Source organism: Muntiacus reevesi, chromosome 3 (genome assembly GCF_963930625.1).
Source record: "Muntiacus reevesi chromosome 3, mMunRee1.1, whole genome shotgun sequence".
NCBI classification, from domain to species: Eukaryota; Metazoa; Chordata; class Mammalia; order Artiodactyla; family Cervidae; genus Muntiacus; species Muntiacus reevesi.
Genome location: NC_089251.1, coordinates 184,676,172 through 184,691,862, shown reverse-complemented (window position 1 = coordinate 184,691,862; position 15,691 = coordinate 184,676,172). Strand labels below are relative to the sequence as shown.

Below are 15,691 nucleotides of genomic sequence, written 5' to 3'. Positions count from 1 at the left end.
ACTAGAAATTCTTCAAGATGATCCAGGTTCTAAAACATTATGTTTCCAAATCTTTATTCTTGGTCGTATACCTTAGCATTGTGGTTATCAGTTCTTTTCTTTATAGCTGCAGACACACAACAAAGTTTGATATTTTAGGAATCCATTGGAACAAGCTGTTTTGATTTTGTTAATTCTCATGACATTTCCTTCATACAAGAAGAGAACTATGCTACTTTCCTCTTCATGGGAAGTTAGGTTGACTCACATGCTTGAAAAAAAAAAGAACTTATTTTGAAAGTCTATCTTATAATTTCCTGTTTGCAGCATATTAAGTACTGATATTAAGACTTAGAAGAATCCTTACAAGTCACATAGATGAGACCTCTTTGCTCTATGAGTCCTCTGGGCACAGACCCTCCCCATTAGCCCCTTCTCCTCTTCCCTGGTATAGTAATCGGTGAATGATGTAAGGGAAAAATCATAGGTTTACAGGTATGCTCTTCTCAAGTAACTATCTGAAAGATAAAAGAGACGCTAGCCTACAAAATGGAACATAGCCCCCTTTTAGAAGATTGGTGAGGGATCGTATTTTAGTCCAAGTGCTAACATCTCATCAGTTTGTCCCGATCTCTTGAACCTGTTGTTGAGCCAAAACTCTCCTGAGCCAAGCTTTCTCGCAAGATTTCCTGTCCTTCCTGTTTCTATGTGAGCCAGAAATACCATGAGAATGACCTTCCCTGTGGTATTTCTGCACTTCTACCGTGGAATGAAGATAACCCCATACTGGGGAGAATTTTTGTTTTTAATTGTACAGTATTTATTAATTTTCCAAATGTTCTAATGAAGAAGATTCCTCTTTGAGGATGAAAACTTGAGATGGCATTTTCCTGGCCTTTATTTCGACTATGAAGTATTCATGTTCAATGATTCAACATTTTGTAACTTCTCTAAGGTATTTTTACATGGAAATATGTAAAATTATATCGAGAATACAGTGGAAACTTATATCCTAGGATTTTTTTTAAAGTCCTTCTTAAAGGAATGTGCAATGAAGAGTTATATTCTTAATACATTAGTGTATGTAACATATTATATCATATATTTGTTTTCTTTGTTCTTAACCCCTTTGTTCCAAGGGTCAGGATATCCTGATGCTAAGTACTATTACAAAATAACTGAACAAAAATAAAAATAGTCAAACACTTAGGAAACTCTTCGGTTGTTATGTCAAGGAAGTTTGTGACTGAGGAGTGAGTATAAGACACTATTCAGGAAATATGCTAATAGAGGATAGCAGCCTACATGTGCTTATTAAATAAAATTGTCTCAATTGTGGAGAGCTCGAATGCCCCCAACCTGATAGAAGGGTAAGATAAGAACTGGGAGGGCTGTCAAAAGTGGTAGAACTGTCAGACTGAGGCTTAAATCCCTTCATCTCTTAACAAAGAGGGAAGTTTAAAAAGGCCCATCTTTCTCATAAGTGGGTCATTGATTATTTCCTAACTGGGGTTGTATGAATATCTGGTTGTTGTAGAAAGAGCTGCTTGGTCAATATTTTAATCATGAAACTCACAAGCAGCAGTGTCCTAAATGTGTTTTATTGTTGTTTCTTGTCCTCAAAGATGTTGACCTTTCTTCACCCATTACGAAAGGTTTGCCAGCGTACTTTTCCACCCAGAAAAAAGAAAAGCCACTTAATTCAATGTAGAAAACTAAACTTCTCACCCATGGGTTTAGAGGAATAATCATAATAACAATAACAACATGACAGTAGCTTTTGCTAGTTTCAACTTTTAAAACACGAGGTGAGGGAGATGAAAATAATACACACCCTACATTGGTCCTTATTCTCTCTCCTAAAGAAACAGCAAATGATTGTGTGATCAAACAGCCCCAAAAGGAAAGCAGAACAGGAGCAACAGATTGTACATCAACAAAATAAAATGCCAAGCAAAATAAAGCCCTTTGCAATGCTGAGACATGAAAAGGAAAGATGGGATTGTTACAATGGCCTCCCCAAGAAAATAGGAGTTAGCCACGTGAATGTCCAAGTTCAAATTGCTCCTACCAACCCAATTTGCTGGCAAAATACCACCTCACTTTGATTTGTGTCAGGGCTTTTCACACTAGCTCCAGGGGACAACCCCTCTGCTGTGCGAATTCTCACTTCTAGGCTGAGCGCCTCCATCTCTGAACCTCAGGATCCAAGACAGGTGGCCCCTGATTGTCCTCAATTCAACCACTGTTAGGTGGGGGGGGTGCCATTTGTGGCCCAAATGTCGTGTCCCGAGCGCTCTATCTCTGGAAAACGATTCTTCGACACTCTTTTTGCTGTTATTTATGTCCCCAGTGGATGTGCTTTAAAATTATTAGTCCATCCCAAGCCATGTGTCCAGACTTTGCACCCTCACCGCACGTTTGCATGAGGATCTGGATGCTTCCCCAAGTCACTTCTTTCAAAGTTAGCTCTGGAATGTGATTCACTGTTATTTCCCTTCCAGTCGAAGGGCAGCTGAGGTTACAAAGGGATTGGACTAATAGTCCAAACTTCAGTGAAGTTTGCTGAGAACCAAGTGACAATGGAGGAGGGGAGTGTGTGGACTGTGGTCCTGGGGAGCAACCCAAGAGCCTTTCGAATAACCCCAGCTCAGCGGAGACTGTGGTGGACCGGCAAGGTGGCCCCCGGCCAGACCTTCCAGAAAGGAGCAGCTGCGAATCGGTCCTGCCGGTGCTCAGCCTCCCCTGTTTTCTCCTCGAGGGCTGGAGCTGGGGAAACTTCTAGGTTTCCTGCACCATGAGGGTGACTCCTTACCTGACCCCCTTCAGGTAACTGGCCTCTGGAGTACCCCCTCTGAAAGGCTGGCAAAGAGGAGCCCCCCACCTCTTGGCGTGAAGTCCTCAAGGGCTAACCGAGCCACTTGACAAACTTTGACAAGCACCAAGACAGAACTGAGAACAAATAAATCGGAAGAAGATAAAAAGCAAAGGCTAAAACCTCAGTGGCTTTTTTTTATTCCCCTCTCTGCTGTCGTTCCAGCTGTAGCCTGGGATTAATTAAGTGCTGCGAAGTCAGTGCCTGGGAGAGAAGGGGGGGAAAATGCTTTCTCTCTCTAAGGAAGGACAGGAACCGTTCTCACCAGTGAGAAAGCTTGGGAAGTGAGTCGCCCTCGCCGTCAGTGTTGTGGAGGGACTGGAGGGACAGGGGGGCTGTGCCAGGCTGGAGGAGGCTTGCCTTTCCGAAGCTGGAGAGGATTTTCCGGGGCTTCGCCTTCCCCTGCCTGGGAAGAATTTCCCCTCTGGTAGCAGCAGCCGCCGCGGCGGCGGCAGCAGCAGCAGCAGCAGCAGCCCGACCTCCTCTTCTGGGGACCAGGGCAGAATGCCTGTGCTTGAGCGCTATTTCCACTCGGCAGAGCTGGGCAGAAGGTGGACGGCCCCAGAAGGTGAGCTGCCCGCCCCCCTGGGCAGCCGGCCGGGGTGCCAGCAGGGGCCGCTGCCCTGGGACTTGCCAGAGATGATCAGGATGGTAAAGCTGGTCTGGAAATCCAAAAGTGAGCTGCAGGCGACCAAACAGAGAGGCATTCTGGAGAATGAAGATGCTCTCCACAGCATTCCAGGTAAACGGACTGGGAGGTGTGAGAGGTACCAGGGCCAAGTCTGAGGACTTTCAAGTCCCTTCCTTGGAGAGCCCAAAATATAAAAATGGGAAAAGGAAGGAAGGCAAACTGTACCGCATAGGGCCCGAGGGTTGTGATTAATGAATGTTTGCTCTTTTATTGAAATGCATCTTAAAATTAAGAGTGATGTGGCAGAGGAGCCTGAATAGTGGAAAATCAAGAAATCTGGGATCTGGGCTTAAGCTGTCATTTGATTGTCCCGTGGCTTAAGTGAAATTTCCTAAGCTTCAGTCCTGATAAGGAAGGGAAGAAATTGGGCACTTTTTAATGTCTGTCCTGTCTCTGCAATTTCTTGTTGATAAGCCGGTTGTCTCTGAGAGAATATTCTTCTTAGGTTGCTTTTTTGTAATGCTTTTTGCAAAGTAAACTATATTTTCTCATTATAAACTATGGGTTTACAGCATGTATTCCAGTTCCCAGGAATGAGTTTGAACTGAAAATTTTTTATGTCATGAGAAAATTAATAAACTGCCTTGCCTCAATTTCCCCTTTGGCAAATGACAATAATACAAATTTCCCCATTGATATTAGGAAAAATCAACTCACAAATGTGGAAATGATGATTCATAGGAGCTTTGTCATGTTATAAGAATGTGCTGTGTTTGGGACAGTTGAGAAGAACTTTGCTATATTTTTAACAGTGGGGACCACACCACAAACACATCTAGGATCCCTTTGGAGGATCCCAGGGGACTCTGATAACACCGTCAACTAAAAATGCAGGGTGTGCTTTTCCTTAGGGAATATGTTGGTAGCTATTTGGAAAGTGGTGGTTCACTTTAGAACGAATGTGAGCATGTGTTTATGCATTTGAAGTCTTGGCTAGCCCAATGCGTGGAATCCTGACATGCCATTGGTGGTGAGAGATGGGGAACTAGATGGAAAAGCTATACCAAAAATTACCTCTTCTTCTCATGGAAAGAGACTAGGAAATCAAAACTCAGCTAATTTTGTTTTTAATCATTTATGCAGAAACTTTTTTTAAGTTGCCTAATAATCTAAAGAGAACATTTTTAAAAACTAATGCTCTGGGCAAGAGGAAAACAGATTTGAAAGGAATTAAAAAACAAAAAGTGTTGGTCTGTAGTAAACAATGAATACTTAGGAAAGAGAAGGAAACCCATGAGACTGAGGTTTATGTGGCATTTGGGAGATGGATGCCCAAGGAAATGGGTCTTGGTCAGGAAAAATGAGGTAATACTAAAGCCATCCCATATTTCATGTGAGTTTAAGAAAAATGGAAAAACCCACCTGGGCAGAAAACTTAACTATGACACTTCAACTTTAACCACTCTTGGTTTGTTTCAGGCTAGCAAATGATTAAAATGCATATTTTAAATTACAACTTTGGTAAAGCTACTTAACCTAACAGATGTTAGTCTGTAGAGATATGTGTATATTATTATTTATATTATGTGCTAGTGGGCATCTAACTCCTGAAAAAGCAATACTATAGAGAGAAAACAAAAGCCCTACAACTTTTTATCACTGAAAGTTACATTTTTTTCCTGGATGTCGTGAAGTTGAGCTAAATGAGTCTCAATGTGCCCGCAAGCCCCTAACCTCTCCCTCAGTGGAATATAGATCAGTGGCCATGCTGGTTCCCAGGGAGGCTGCTCCCTCCTCTGCTGGTACCCTCATCCTGGCTGCCAGGAAGCAAGATCTATTTCAGCACCTCCCCAAAAGCTGCCTGTTTGCCTTCTCTTCCTTCCCTGCCTCCCCAGCCTCAAGGAGATGAGGGGCTCACAGTTTCTAACATGGACAGAAAGCCATTTTTCATCCATATATGCAGCATGAGTCCATATGATGAAGCCCCAAAGGCGAGTTGCTTCACTTTCCAAATTGTCTTGCTTGTTCTCTCATCTTGCTGAGGCCGTGTTTCCTCCTCTCATCAAGTGCTCTGTGCCAGTCTCACTCCACCAGCATGATGGTGAGGGACTCAGGAGCACGTGCAGATTATTTCCAAAAGCCTGGCATCTTTCTATTTTTAGAAGGGCTTAAGTTGTGTATGGGGTTTAAGTAGAAGATTCTTCAAAAAACACCAAGACACCTCGTGCTCTCCCTCTGTCTCTCTCAGATCTGACCCTAGCCTCAGAATCCTCAGACAATTTAGAAATACTTTGACAAATGGAACTCTCTGTTCCTCCACAGAACCTGAGACTTACCTTATGCTCGGAATATCTTTTTGACATAGGCAACTGAAAATTTTCATTAAACCTACAAAATCCAGCTCACACATCCCTTTCTTTGCGCTGGCTTCTCTGCTCTCCACCCCCCACCCCTAAATCTTCCCCCACAGGTATCTATTCCCTCTCTTTCACATTCTTTACCTGTAAGAACTTCACATATTGCATTTCTAGTATACAACGTTGGCCATGCTAGTAACAAAAAACAGGAAAATTAAATACCATAACATTCTATCTGTGTTTCAACTGCATGTGATAACAGATAAATAAGTTTACATTTCTAAAAACCATGAAACTGCAGGAATTCTGAAGAGCATCAACAGTCTAGAGAACTTTAGAGACTGAAGTCACCGTTTCTTAGTAAGCTGAATTTAACAGTAGAAGTTCTGGCTTTTCTTTTGCTTAGTGAGGGACATCATTATTTGTCCTTGTACTTCTTAGTTAAGACTGGAACTTTGCTTCATAAGTGAAATAGAAAAGTGCTCTGAGATTTTGCTTAGGTAATACAGGGAGAAAACAAAAGGATTTGTGGAAAGATAAATGCATACATAAGCTTTCATGAGAAATATTTAAGATGAAGTACACTAAACTGTGAGTGATGGAAGACAGAGAGGAACAAGGTCTCCTGAAGAGAGTAAGCAAGTTCTACAGAGGAGGTCATACATGGGAATATCTTTGTTAGAGACTAATGCAACTTTTAAGCAATGGGATGGATTTTGTTTGTTTTTTAAGTCTTTATTTAACAGAAAAGGACCAAAGGTTAAATAGCACAGAAGTACTCATTCTTACTTTTTTTTAATTGGAGTATAATTGCTTCGCTAATGTTTCTGCTGTCCATCAGCCTTAGTCAACTACAATGTACATTTATCCCCTCCCTCTTAAGCCTCCCTCCCACCTCCCTCTATGTCATCACAGAGCCGTGAGCTAAGCTCTTTGTGCTATATAGCAACTTCCCACTAGCTATCTATTTTACACATGGTCATGTATATAAATCAATGCTACTGTCTCATTTGGTCCCACCTTCTCCTTTCCTCCCACTCCCCTCCACCCTCCAACCCCCATCCCCATGTCCAGAAGACCGATCTTAAAAAAAAAAAAAAAAAAAAGCAATAGGTTGGGGGAGAGAATGGGGGTTGATAGGACAAAGAGAGAGTCTCAGCTTCACACATCTTGGGGCGTGCTTCTAGGCATGGCCCCAGGAGCTGGGCAATTGACAGAGGCACTTCTTGCCCCAGAGAGGGACTCTGGAATGTATCGGCATGCTCAGATTTGGAGTTTTATCTCAGGTCCCTAACTTGTAGCCAAGTATTCAATCTTATTAATGCTCATCATTTTCCCTTTATGAAGCAAATGAAGGATGCCCTAATTGTCTAGTTAACACAAACGGGACAAACAGGAATTTAGAGAATAAACAACTTGTCCAGACTCACATTGTGTCAGAATCAGACCGTCTCAGTCTGCCCAACTCTAATCCACAAAACTAATGTGATCAGGACACAAGCTGAGTAATTTAAATTTAAACCAAGACATTGTTTTATGGGTTATATATTGATGAGCAAACATGTGGACTCGGGAGGTAAGGTAAATCTTGGTCCACGCAGAAAAAATAAAATTACCATGCAAAATAAGTCAAACAATTGTGCCTCCTTTACATTTTTAAACTCATTTTGTGGGCTTAGGTTTAAGTCAAGGTTCCAGTGCTGGGAAGATTCCCAGGGGGAGATGCCCATCTATTATCAGTAGAAAGTAAGCTTTCAAGCATGCTGGTGAAAGCATGCCCAGAAGAGGGGAGTGGGGAGAAGTAAGAAGGACAGAGAATAAATAAGCAGTTTCTTAAATGCTGTGAGTGCAAATATTATTCTAATTGTGATTCTAGTCAGCAGCTTAAGACTAGACATCCCCTAGCAGGACTTGGTCTTAGTTGAATAAATAATTTGATTTCAGAATTCAACCAAATAACTGCAAGCTCTGTAGCTGTGGAACTTACCTTTCATTTTGATATCTATGGTCTAAATTTTACATTATGTTTTACTTATTCATTAAGCTTGTTTCCATTTCAATAAACTTTGGTTACAGAAATATATAAAACATACACCTCCCTCAAAAAGAAAAAAGCATTCATTTTCCCCATAGCCCTTGTAACTTGTCCTGTCTTCAGGGAGAATAAAAATATCAGAAATTTGCTTTATACTGAGCCCTGAAAATCGAATGACTTCAGAAGAGAAAATATCTAAAAACAATTCACTGATTCCAGAAAGTAAAATTCAAATTGGCAAAGGGGCTATTTTTAAATATCTCAAGTATCACACATGATATACATTTAATATGTTGAAGACTGAAATTTTTATTATTATAAAACCAGGAGCATTTATTAGACTGTAATATACACCAGGGACTGTGATAAGTGCCAAAGATTCATGGAGCAATCAAACTTAATAGAAGAACAATTATGAACTTATGAATCAGAATTCCATCTAGAACTTCACTTTGAAAACAAGCATTTGTTAGTTTAAACCTCTATGTCAACTCAAAGTATTGGCTATAAAAACTGGCCAGTAGAATTTAAAAACTCTAGTGAAAAAATTCAAGCATACTTTCAAATACTCCTCATTATTAATGATTTCATTCACAGCAGGACAAATTGCTTTGATCAAAGAATCAATTGGTCTTAACAGTAGATAACTTGACATTAATCCATAACATTTTTCTGTGTTCTTGTAGACATCAGCCTCCTCTCAATCTGCTGTTGTTGCTTAGTCGCTAAGTCATGTCTGAATCCTTTGCAACCCCAGGGATGGTAGCCCATCAGGCTCCTCTGTCCGTGGGCTTTACCAGGCAAGAATTCTGGAGTGGGTGGCCATTTTCTTTTCCAGGGAATCTTCGCAACCCACAGATCAAATCCACATCTCCTGCATTGGCAGGCAGATTCTTTACCACTGAGCCACCAGGGAAGACCGCTCAATCTGCAGCTACTGCATAATAATCACTGACAAGTCAATCCAGTCTTTAAATGTGAATGCAAAATTGAATGAAAACTGGGACACATCACCTCACTTTGAACTAACCCTGTTCTTCATCTGACTTCCTAGTTTTCATAAGTGGCATCACACCTGAAAAAACCCAGCTTCAAAACTTCTCCCTTCACCTCTCCAAGTCCACTTGGCTCCAAGTCCATAAAATAAGTTAAGCATACCAGGGTGTTGTTGTAGTATTGAGATTTTTAAATGTTTAAGACCTGCCTCTCTGTTGTGAACTGTGTAAACTGTACAAATTACTTCACTTTTCTGCATCTCCATTTCCCCTCCTTTAAAAAAGGGAGTTAAAACAGCAACCTCTGCAAAAGGTGAGGATTAAATGAGATGATATTAAAAAGTATCTTAAAATAAGAGCCTATATCCTACCCCATTCTCAATAAGTGTTCACTATCATAATTATTGATATTGCTGCTATTTCCTCAACAACTTATATCCATTGTTTTCTTTCCATTACATGACCCTGAGCTAAACCTCAGGTAGTTTGGTCTATTATCTTCCAATAGCCTCAAACGCCAGTACTGTCTTTGCACCCCTTCTTTGTCCTCCGTCATTTAGATAAATAACATCAAAAGAAAAATCAGAATACAGCCCCCTTTCAAAATCATTCAGTGATTTTCCATTGCCTATGAAGATAACCCAAATTCTATTATTCTGCATCCAAAGCTCTCCACTCTCTGAAACTAGTTCACTTTCCCCACCTTATTTGTCATTATTGCCCTCTAAGCCCTTGTATTCCACTGTGACAGGACAAACATCCCACAACCTCCAACTTGCTTTCTGCTTATCATCGCAAATACCTAAAATTACTTTACTTGCCTCCGTATCCCCAATTCCTGTCATCACTGAGGACCACACTCATGTGTCATACCCTCCACAAAGTCTCTCTTGAGGCCCCTGAGGAAGTGTGCATTTCGCTTCTGAAGTCTTACTGAACTTCCTTTGTATTTATTTCACAGGCAAATCACTTCTTTATTTTATTATAATTAATATGCATTTTCTTCCTCCCCTCCTAGATTTTCAGCTTTTTGAGAATCTGGAGAACATTCTATTTTCTTTGTGTTCTCCCTAGCATCTTTCACATGTCAGCTGCTCAATACACTTTGATAAGTGAAAAAAAGGAAAATTATCAGAAGGAATAAAATAGCTTACAAGTTGCCATTAAATGCATGAATGAACTTTTTTTCTAGGCACAGATTACTTAAGAAATATGAATTCCAGCTCTTCCTTTTAATGGAATTATTTTTAAACTTATGTTCTGGCAGAAGATCAGGATTAGTCATTACAGCTTTTAAAGGAAAAGAAAAGAATACACAAGAGTGAATTTCAAAACCATTAAAAAGTTATCAAGTATGTGCAGAACTCATAGGAGACAGTTCTCTCTTCATATAGAGGAGTTGTCATGTACTGATAATTATCAAATTTTAGAGTAAATGCATGTGAATTATGCCTGCTTTTATATACTTTTAAAATAATTACTCTGTTCATGAATCTTCGAACATTTTACATCAACTAAAGTTTCAAAAGTTGCTTCTTTTACAGATAACACTCCGTATATTCCTCAACGTAATTTCAAAAATAGATGCGGAAGGTGTGTGTTTACCCGGTTCTACAAATGAGCTTTTGAGGGGATGAAGCTGAATGGAGGATGTTATTCCCACGTCCTCTGCTCTTTGCCTAGAAACAGCTTCCTTTTTCTTTTCTCTCTCTCCTTCTTTTTTAAAACAAGGCTGGTTTCACTGGACAGCAAAGCATTGACGTTTGTATCTAATTTCTAAAAGGAAAACATTAGAAACATTATTATTAAAAGACCGAAAGCTCCAAGTTATTTTTCAATTCACAGAAGTAGCTGTGAAGTGTGTGCTGTCTTCTATTATGTGATTATTTTCTCTCTTTAATTATCAATACACTTCAAAGTACATGGTAGGTACATATCACCATATGAAAAATATGATACAGAGCAAAGCTCAAAGTACTTGTGATTTAACACAGTGCACTAGCCTGGATGTACTCACAATGTAGACCTTGTTCTTTGTTTTTCTGCTTATGTCTCTCTGCCTTTCCATGTATTTGTATTTAGAATTGACTTTAATCTCTTTGTGTGTGTGCTCAGTTGCATTGGATTCTTTGCATTGTGACCCCATGGACTGTAGCCTGCCAGGCTCCTCTGATGGATTTTCCCAGGTGAGCCTGCTGGAGAGGGTTGCCATTTCCTCATCCATGGGATCATCCTGACTCAGAGATCAAACCTGTGTCTCCTATGTCTCCTGCATTTCAGGTGGATTCTTTTACTGCTGAGCCACTGGGGAAGCCCTAAAATATTAAGAGGACACTCCAAAAGTTTGGATTTGTATCTGTGTACTTGTCTCAAATTTCCTCAAACTGCAAACTTATCAGAGACCCTTGCTTCAGAGTACTTCTCACCTAAAGCAATACATATGGCATGATATTTTATAAATTATACAATGAGCCCCTGTCCTGAGCATTTTGTTATGACTGCGTGTCCTTAGTCACTCATTCACGTCCGATTCTTGTGGCCCCACAGACTGTACCCCGCCAGGCTCCTCTGTCCATGGGATTCTCCAGGCAAGAATACTGGAGTCGGCTGCCATTTCCTTCTCTAGGGATCTTCCCAACCCAGGGATGGAGCCCAGATCTCCTGCATTGCAGTCAGAGTCTTTACCGACTGTGAGAGAAGACTTCTATTACTATAGAAAAACCTATAGGTTACTATCTTTATCATTAGGAACAGGATAAAACCTAAAAGTCAGTCTTGTGTGCAATTGAAAAGCATAATTGACAAGACAAAGCAGGGTTTAGTTGTATATGGTCTTAAAAGTGAGTCCAAGGGACCAAGCCTATTCCAGAAAACAAAATCCCTGGAGATAAAAAGATAAATTTTGAAAGAGATTGAGTAGCATGCTATTGCATGTACCTGGTGGTAGAAATTGGAAGGTGGAAAAGCCAAGAAATTGTAAAATAAAATCAAGGTGAGAGTTATAATGGGAATGAATGCAGATCTTTGGTCAAAGGGTTGAAAAAGAAAATTAAATAATCAAGGGTAATAAGACATATAATGTAATCATTAGATGTTTTCCCATTGAATCCCCAAATGTTCCTCAACCTCTGGAATTAAAGCCAAAACACAAGATTCTCTTTTTTAGTTCCTTCTTCATCTTTTTTTGGGGGGGGAGGGGGCATGGCACACAAATATTAATATCTCACAGAAATCTATAGACTTGATGAATGTTTCATAAAACTCCAAAACATACTCATTTAGAGGATCTCTGACAAAAAAATTCATTCAAAAATTAGAATTTGCTGAAGAAAATGACTGATAATGAAAAGAGAAGGGGACAGGTAGAGCCAAGCATAGGACACCAAGGAGAAGGAAGAAAGATGAGGTCACTGCATAAAAATTGGATCCAAGTATAAGAAAGTGTCGATCGCCCAGTTGCGTCCAACTCATCGTGACTCCATGGACTGTAGCCAGCCAGCTTCCTCTGTCCATGGAATTCTCCAGGCAAGAATACTGGAGTGGGTTGCCATTCCCTCCTCCGGGGGATCTTCCCAACCCAGGGATCAAACATGGGTCTCCCGCATTGCAGGCAGGTTCTTTACCATCTGAGCCACCAGGGAAGTAGCTAAACCTAAGAAGCATAATCAAAAACACATACAGAAATAAAGAGGAAAGCAGTCACTGTTAAAAACATTTGTCACAGGGATCTCAAATTTCCACATTCAAAGGTAAAATAAATGTACCCGGTTTCTTTTCATTCCCTAATGAAATCTTCCTCTTGAACCCACCCTAATGAGGGGTAAGAAAATTTGAACTAGTTAGCAAGGTGGTGGCCAGTTTCTTCGGGATGAAGTGACTTCTCTTGGGTAAATACTTCCCTCCTCTTGCTCCTCTCCAGGGCGCTCTCTGATGGCTGGGTCTCAGGTTCTCACGCGCTTATCTGAGGGTTTCAGCCACACGCAAGGCAAAGCGGCAGTCTGAGACAGGGAACCATGTCCATCTGACCACTGGGCTCTATCTGATTCTCCTCCCTACAGGCCTCCAGCGTGTCAGGAACAGATGGCCTAACCCTGTGTCATAGTACCTTTCCCAAGAGGACGAAGCTTCAGTGTTGAAGGGACAAGAAACCATATCCACAGCCTACAGCGTTAGTGAGATCTGATAAATGAGAGTGCCTTTATCTTTTCACAAAAGCCGATTCTTAAGATCATTGTTCTGCCACACACACACACACACACACACACACACAAATAAAACAAAAAGCCTTACTCTGATGAAATGATGAATAGTGACTCCTTCTTTCTCTTTTCCTTCTTGCTACGGTATTTCTAACCATACCCAGTGGATGCCTCTGGTAAGGTGGATGGGGAAGATACACATAAGAGCGTGCAAAAGAAGAATCACATGAATCTGTTTCCAAAAGTGATCTCCGTTATGCACTGGTGTGCCAGTGTGTACTGCGCCCTGTGCTTGAGAACTGCCTGCTCAATATTATTTATTTTGGTTACATTCCCATGCATGTGCTGAGTCCGATCATTCTCCCCTTTCTATTCCCTCTTTCTCTTGAAATATGCTCGTGCATTTCAGCAACCATCTCAGGATTCTGACACAGAAAGGTTCAACTGAATGATCATAATGCGTGAAACAGGACGCCTACAAGTCACACTTTTCTGATCAGGTTCCCCGTTGAAAGCTGAAGTTTTATATCTAATGCAAATTGAAATTGTTGTCATAATCATACACGCATTGTACTTGGCTCAGGTCTGATACATTATCACTGCTTGAATGTGCTAATTGGAAATTTCTGAGAGTTCTTTTTCTCCTTTCTCTGCACCTCGCCTCTAGGAAGAAGATTAGGTTGGAGGGCACTGGGAGAAGTGTATTGGTATGAAGAGCAGGATGGCTACATATTATAAGAGGGGTCCTTATTTTTTCCATTGTTGTAACAGGAACCATTATTACCTCCTCCATGGTAGCTGATGCTGCTTCTCCTTCTCTGCCCTCTCTATATCTCAGTTGAGGTTGAGATACATTTTTTTGTGCCCTCATTTTCTCATTTGAATAGTAGTTGAGTTCTGTGATGTTTTCCTTGGAGTAGTACTTAATTCTACAATAGAACAAAAGAAAATATTTCCTTGTCAATTAAATCAGTATATAAAATCAAGAACTGTGAATTCACTGGACTTATAAACTCTAAAGCAGGTGATTTCTACCCTCCTAAATCCTAAATGCCCTATTATTTGATGTGGTGATGCATACACCTACAATGTGAACAGATAAAATTGGCCAAAAACAAATCTGGCATTGAAAACATTTTTGAAAATATTTCGAACACTCCAAAAATAATTAGAAACATTCTAGGAGGTCACAGAATGGAAAATGATGTTTTAATATGATGTACAAGTAGTTAGCTTATTCTACAATACAATAAGCATCAGTTGAATGGGAATGTATTCCCCATTTAGAAATAGAAGAAATTGAGACCTATATTTACTGGTTGTTTATTCAAGATACTCAGAAAGGGAAGTAAGTGATACAAATTTCTAGATTTATTCAATTATTTAATTGAACAGCTATCTTCTGAGTGTCTACTCAGTCCACAGCATTGTTACTGTCCCTGAGAGGAAAGCAGAATGAAATGAGATACAACCTATTAGAAAATACAGGTCTATAAACAAACTGATATTGAGGTAGAATGCCATATGTTTTAAGATATAGTAGAGATAATACTCTGTAGAAACACTGAAGAAGGACCAAGTCTATTGATTCAACTAAGTTCTGTTGTTTTTTTTTTTAAGTGATTATCATGTGCCAGTCTTGGTTCCTTAAAAAATAAAAATTCATGAACCGAGAAAGTTGAGGTAAATGGATGAATAGATGAATAGATGCACAGACATAGACAGATAGAGCAAGCTAAGTAGGTGACATATGTTAAACTGGAGGTACCTACGCTGGGCTTCCTCAGTGGCTCAGTGGTAAAGAATCCACCTGCAATATAGGAGACACAGGAGATATGGGTTTGATTCCTGGGTTGGAAAGATTCCCTGGAAGAGGGCATGACAACCCCCTCCCCCGCCCCCGCCCAGTATTCTTGCCAGAAAGATCCCATGGACAGAGAGCTTGGCAGGCTGTGGTCCATGGGGTCACAAAGAGTCAGACACCACTGAAGCAGCTGAGCACACACACATACCTACACAAAGTCAGTTCCAACACACAAGAGAGTGATTAACTCTGTCTGAATTCTGGGTGGTAAATCAGTCTTCAGAGGGGAGGTTATTTTGAGGTACCATTCAAAGTAAGTTACATTTCTCCAAATGAAGAAGAAATGGAGGACATTTCAGAAAAAAGAAATAGTATAACAAAATTCAGGGAATTCTGGCAATGCCAAGTCGTGAGATATGAGTATTTCAGGAAGATGAGAAATACTTCTAAGAATGAGACTAGAAAGGCATACTTGGGGGCAGGTTACCAAGGGCTTAATCTGCCTTTCTAAGGAATGTTTCCTCCAGGCAATGAGAAGATTTCAAATAATTTTAGTGAGAAGTGATAAATTTTACATTTTAGAAAGGTCACTCTAGCAACAGAGGCTGGTGGAGAGCTGGACTTGGGTAAGTCCAATAAATTACCAATGAATTTACCAATTTACCAATTACCAATGAATTTCTAACCATCAGTTTGATGTTCATTGAAAATTTTGAGATGGTAAATATTTTTCTTTAGCTTACAAACCAACTTTCCCAAGTGCTATAGCATCTTACGAGAAATAAGACACAAATCATCAAGCCAACACCCTTTACC

The 15,691-nt window shown here is 40.3% G+C and overlaps 1 protein-coding gene across 3 annotated transcripts in view; it reads left to right on the top strand.

The window, feature by feature from the left end:
- PDE7B (phosphodiesterase 7B) overlaps positions 1–15,691 on the top strand; it is a 339,677-nt gene that overhangs the window by 180,446 nt on the left and 143,540 nt on the right. Inside the window, exon 1 of one of the 3 annotated variants that reach the window (XM_065931301.1) lies at positions 3,059–3,596. The exons of the other annotated variants lie outside the window; for them this stretch is intronic. Coding sequence (XP_065787373.1) covers positions 3,359–3,596 — 238 coding nt within the window. The 5' untranslated portion in view covers positions 3,059–3,358. Of the gene's footprint in view, positions 1–3,058; positions 3,597–15,691 lie in introns of those variants that run through there. 3 annotated transcript variants of the gene reach the window in all.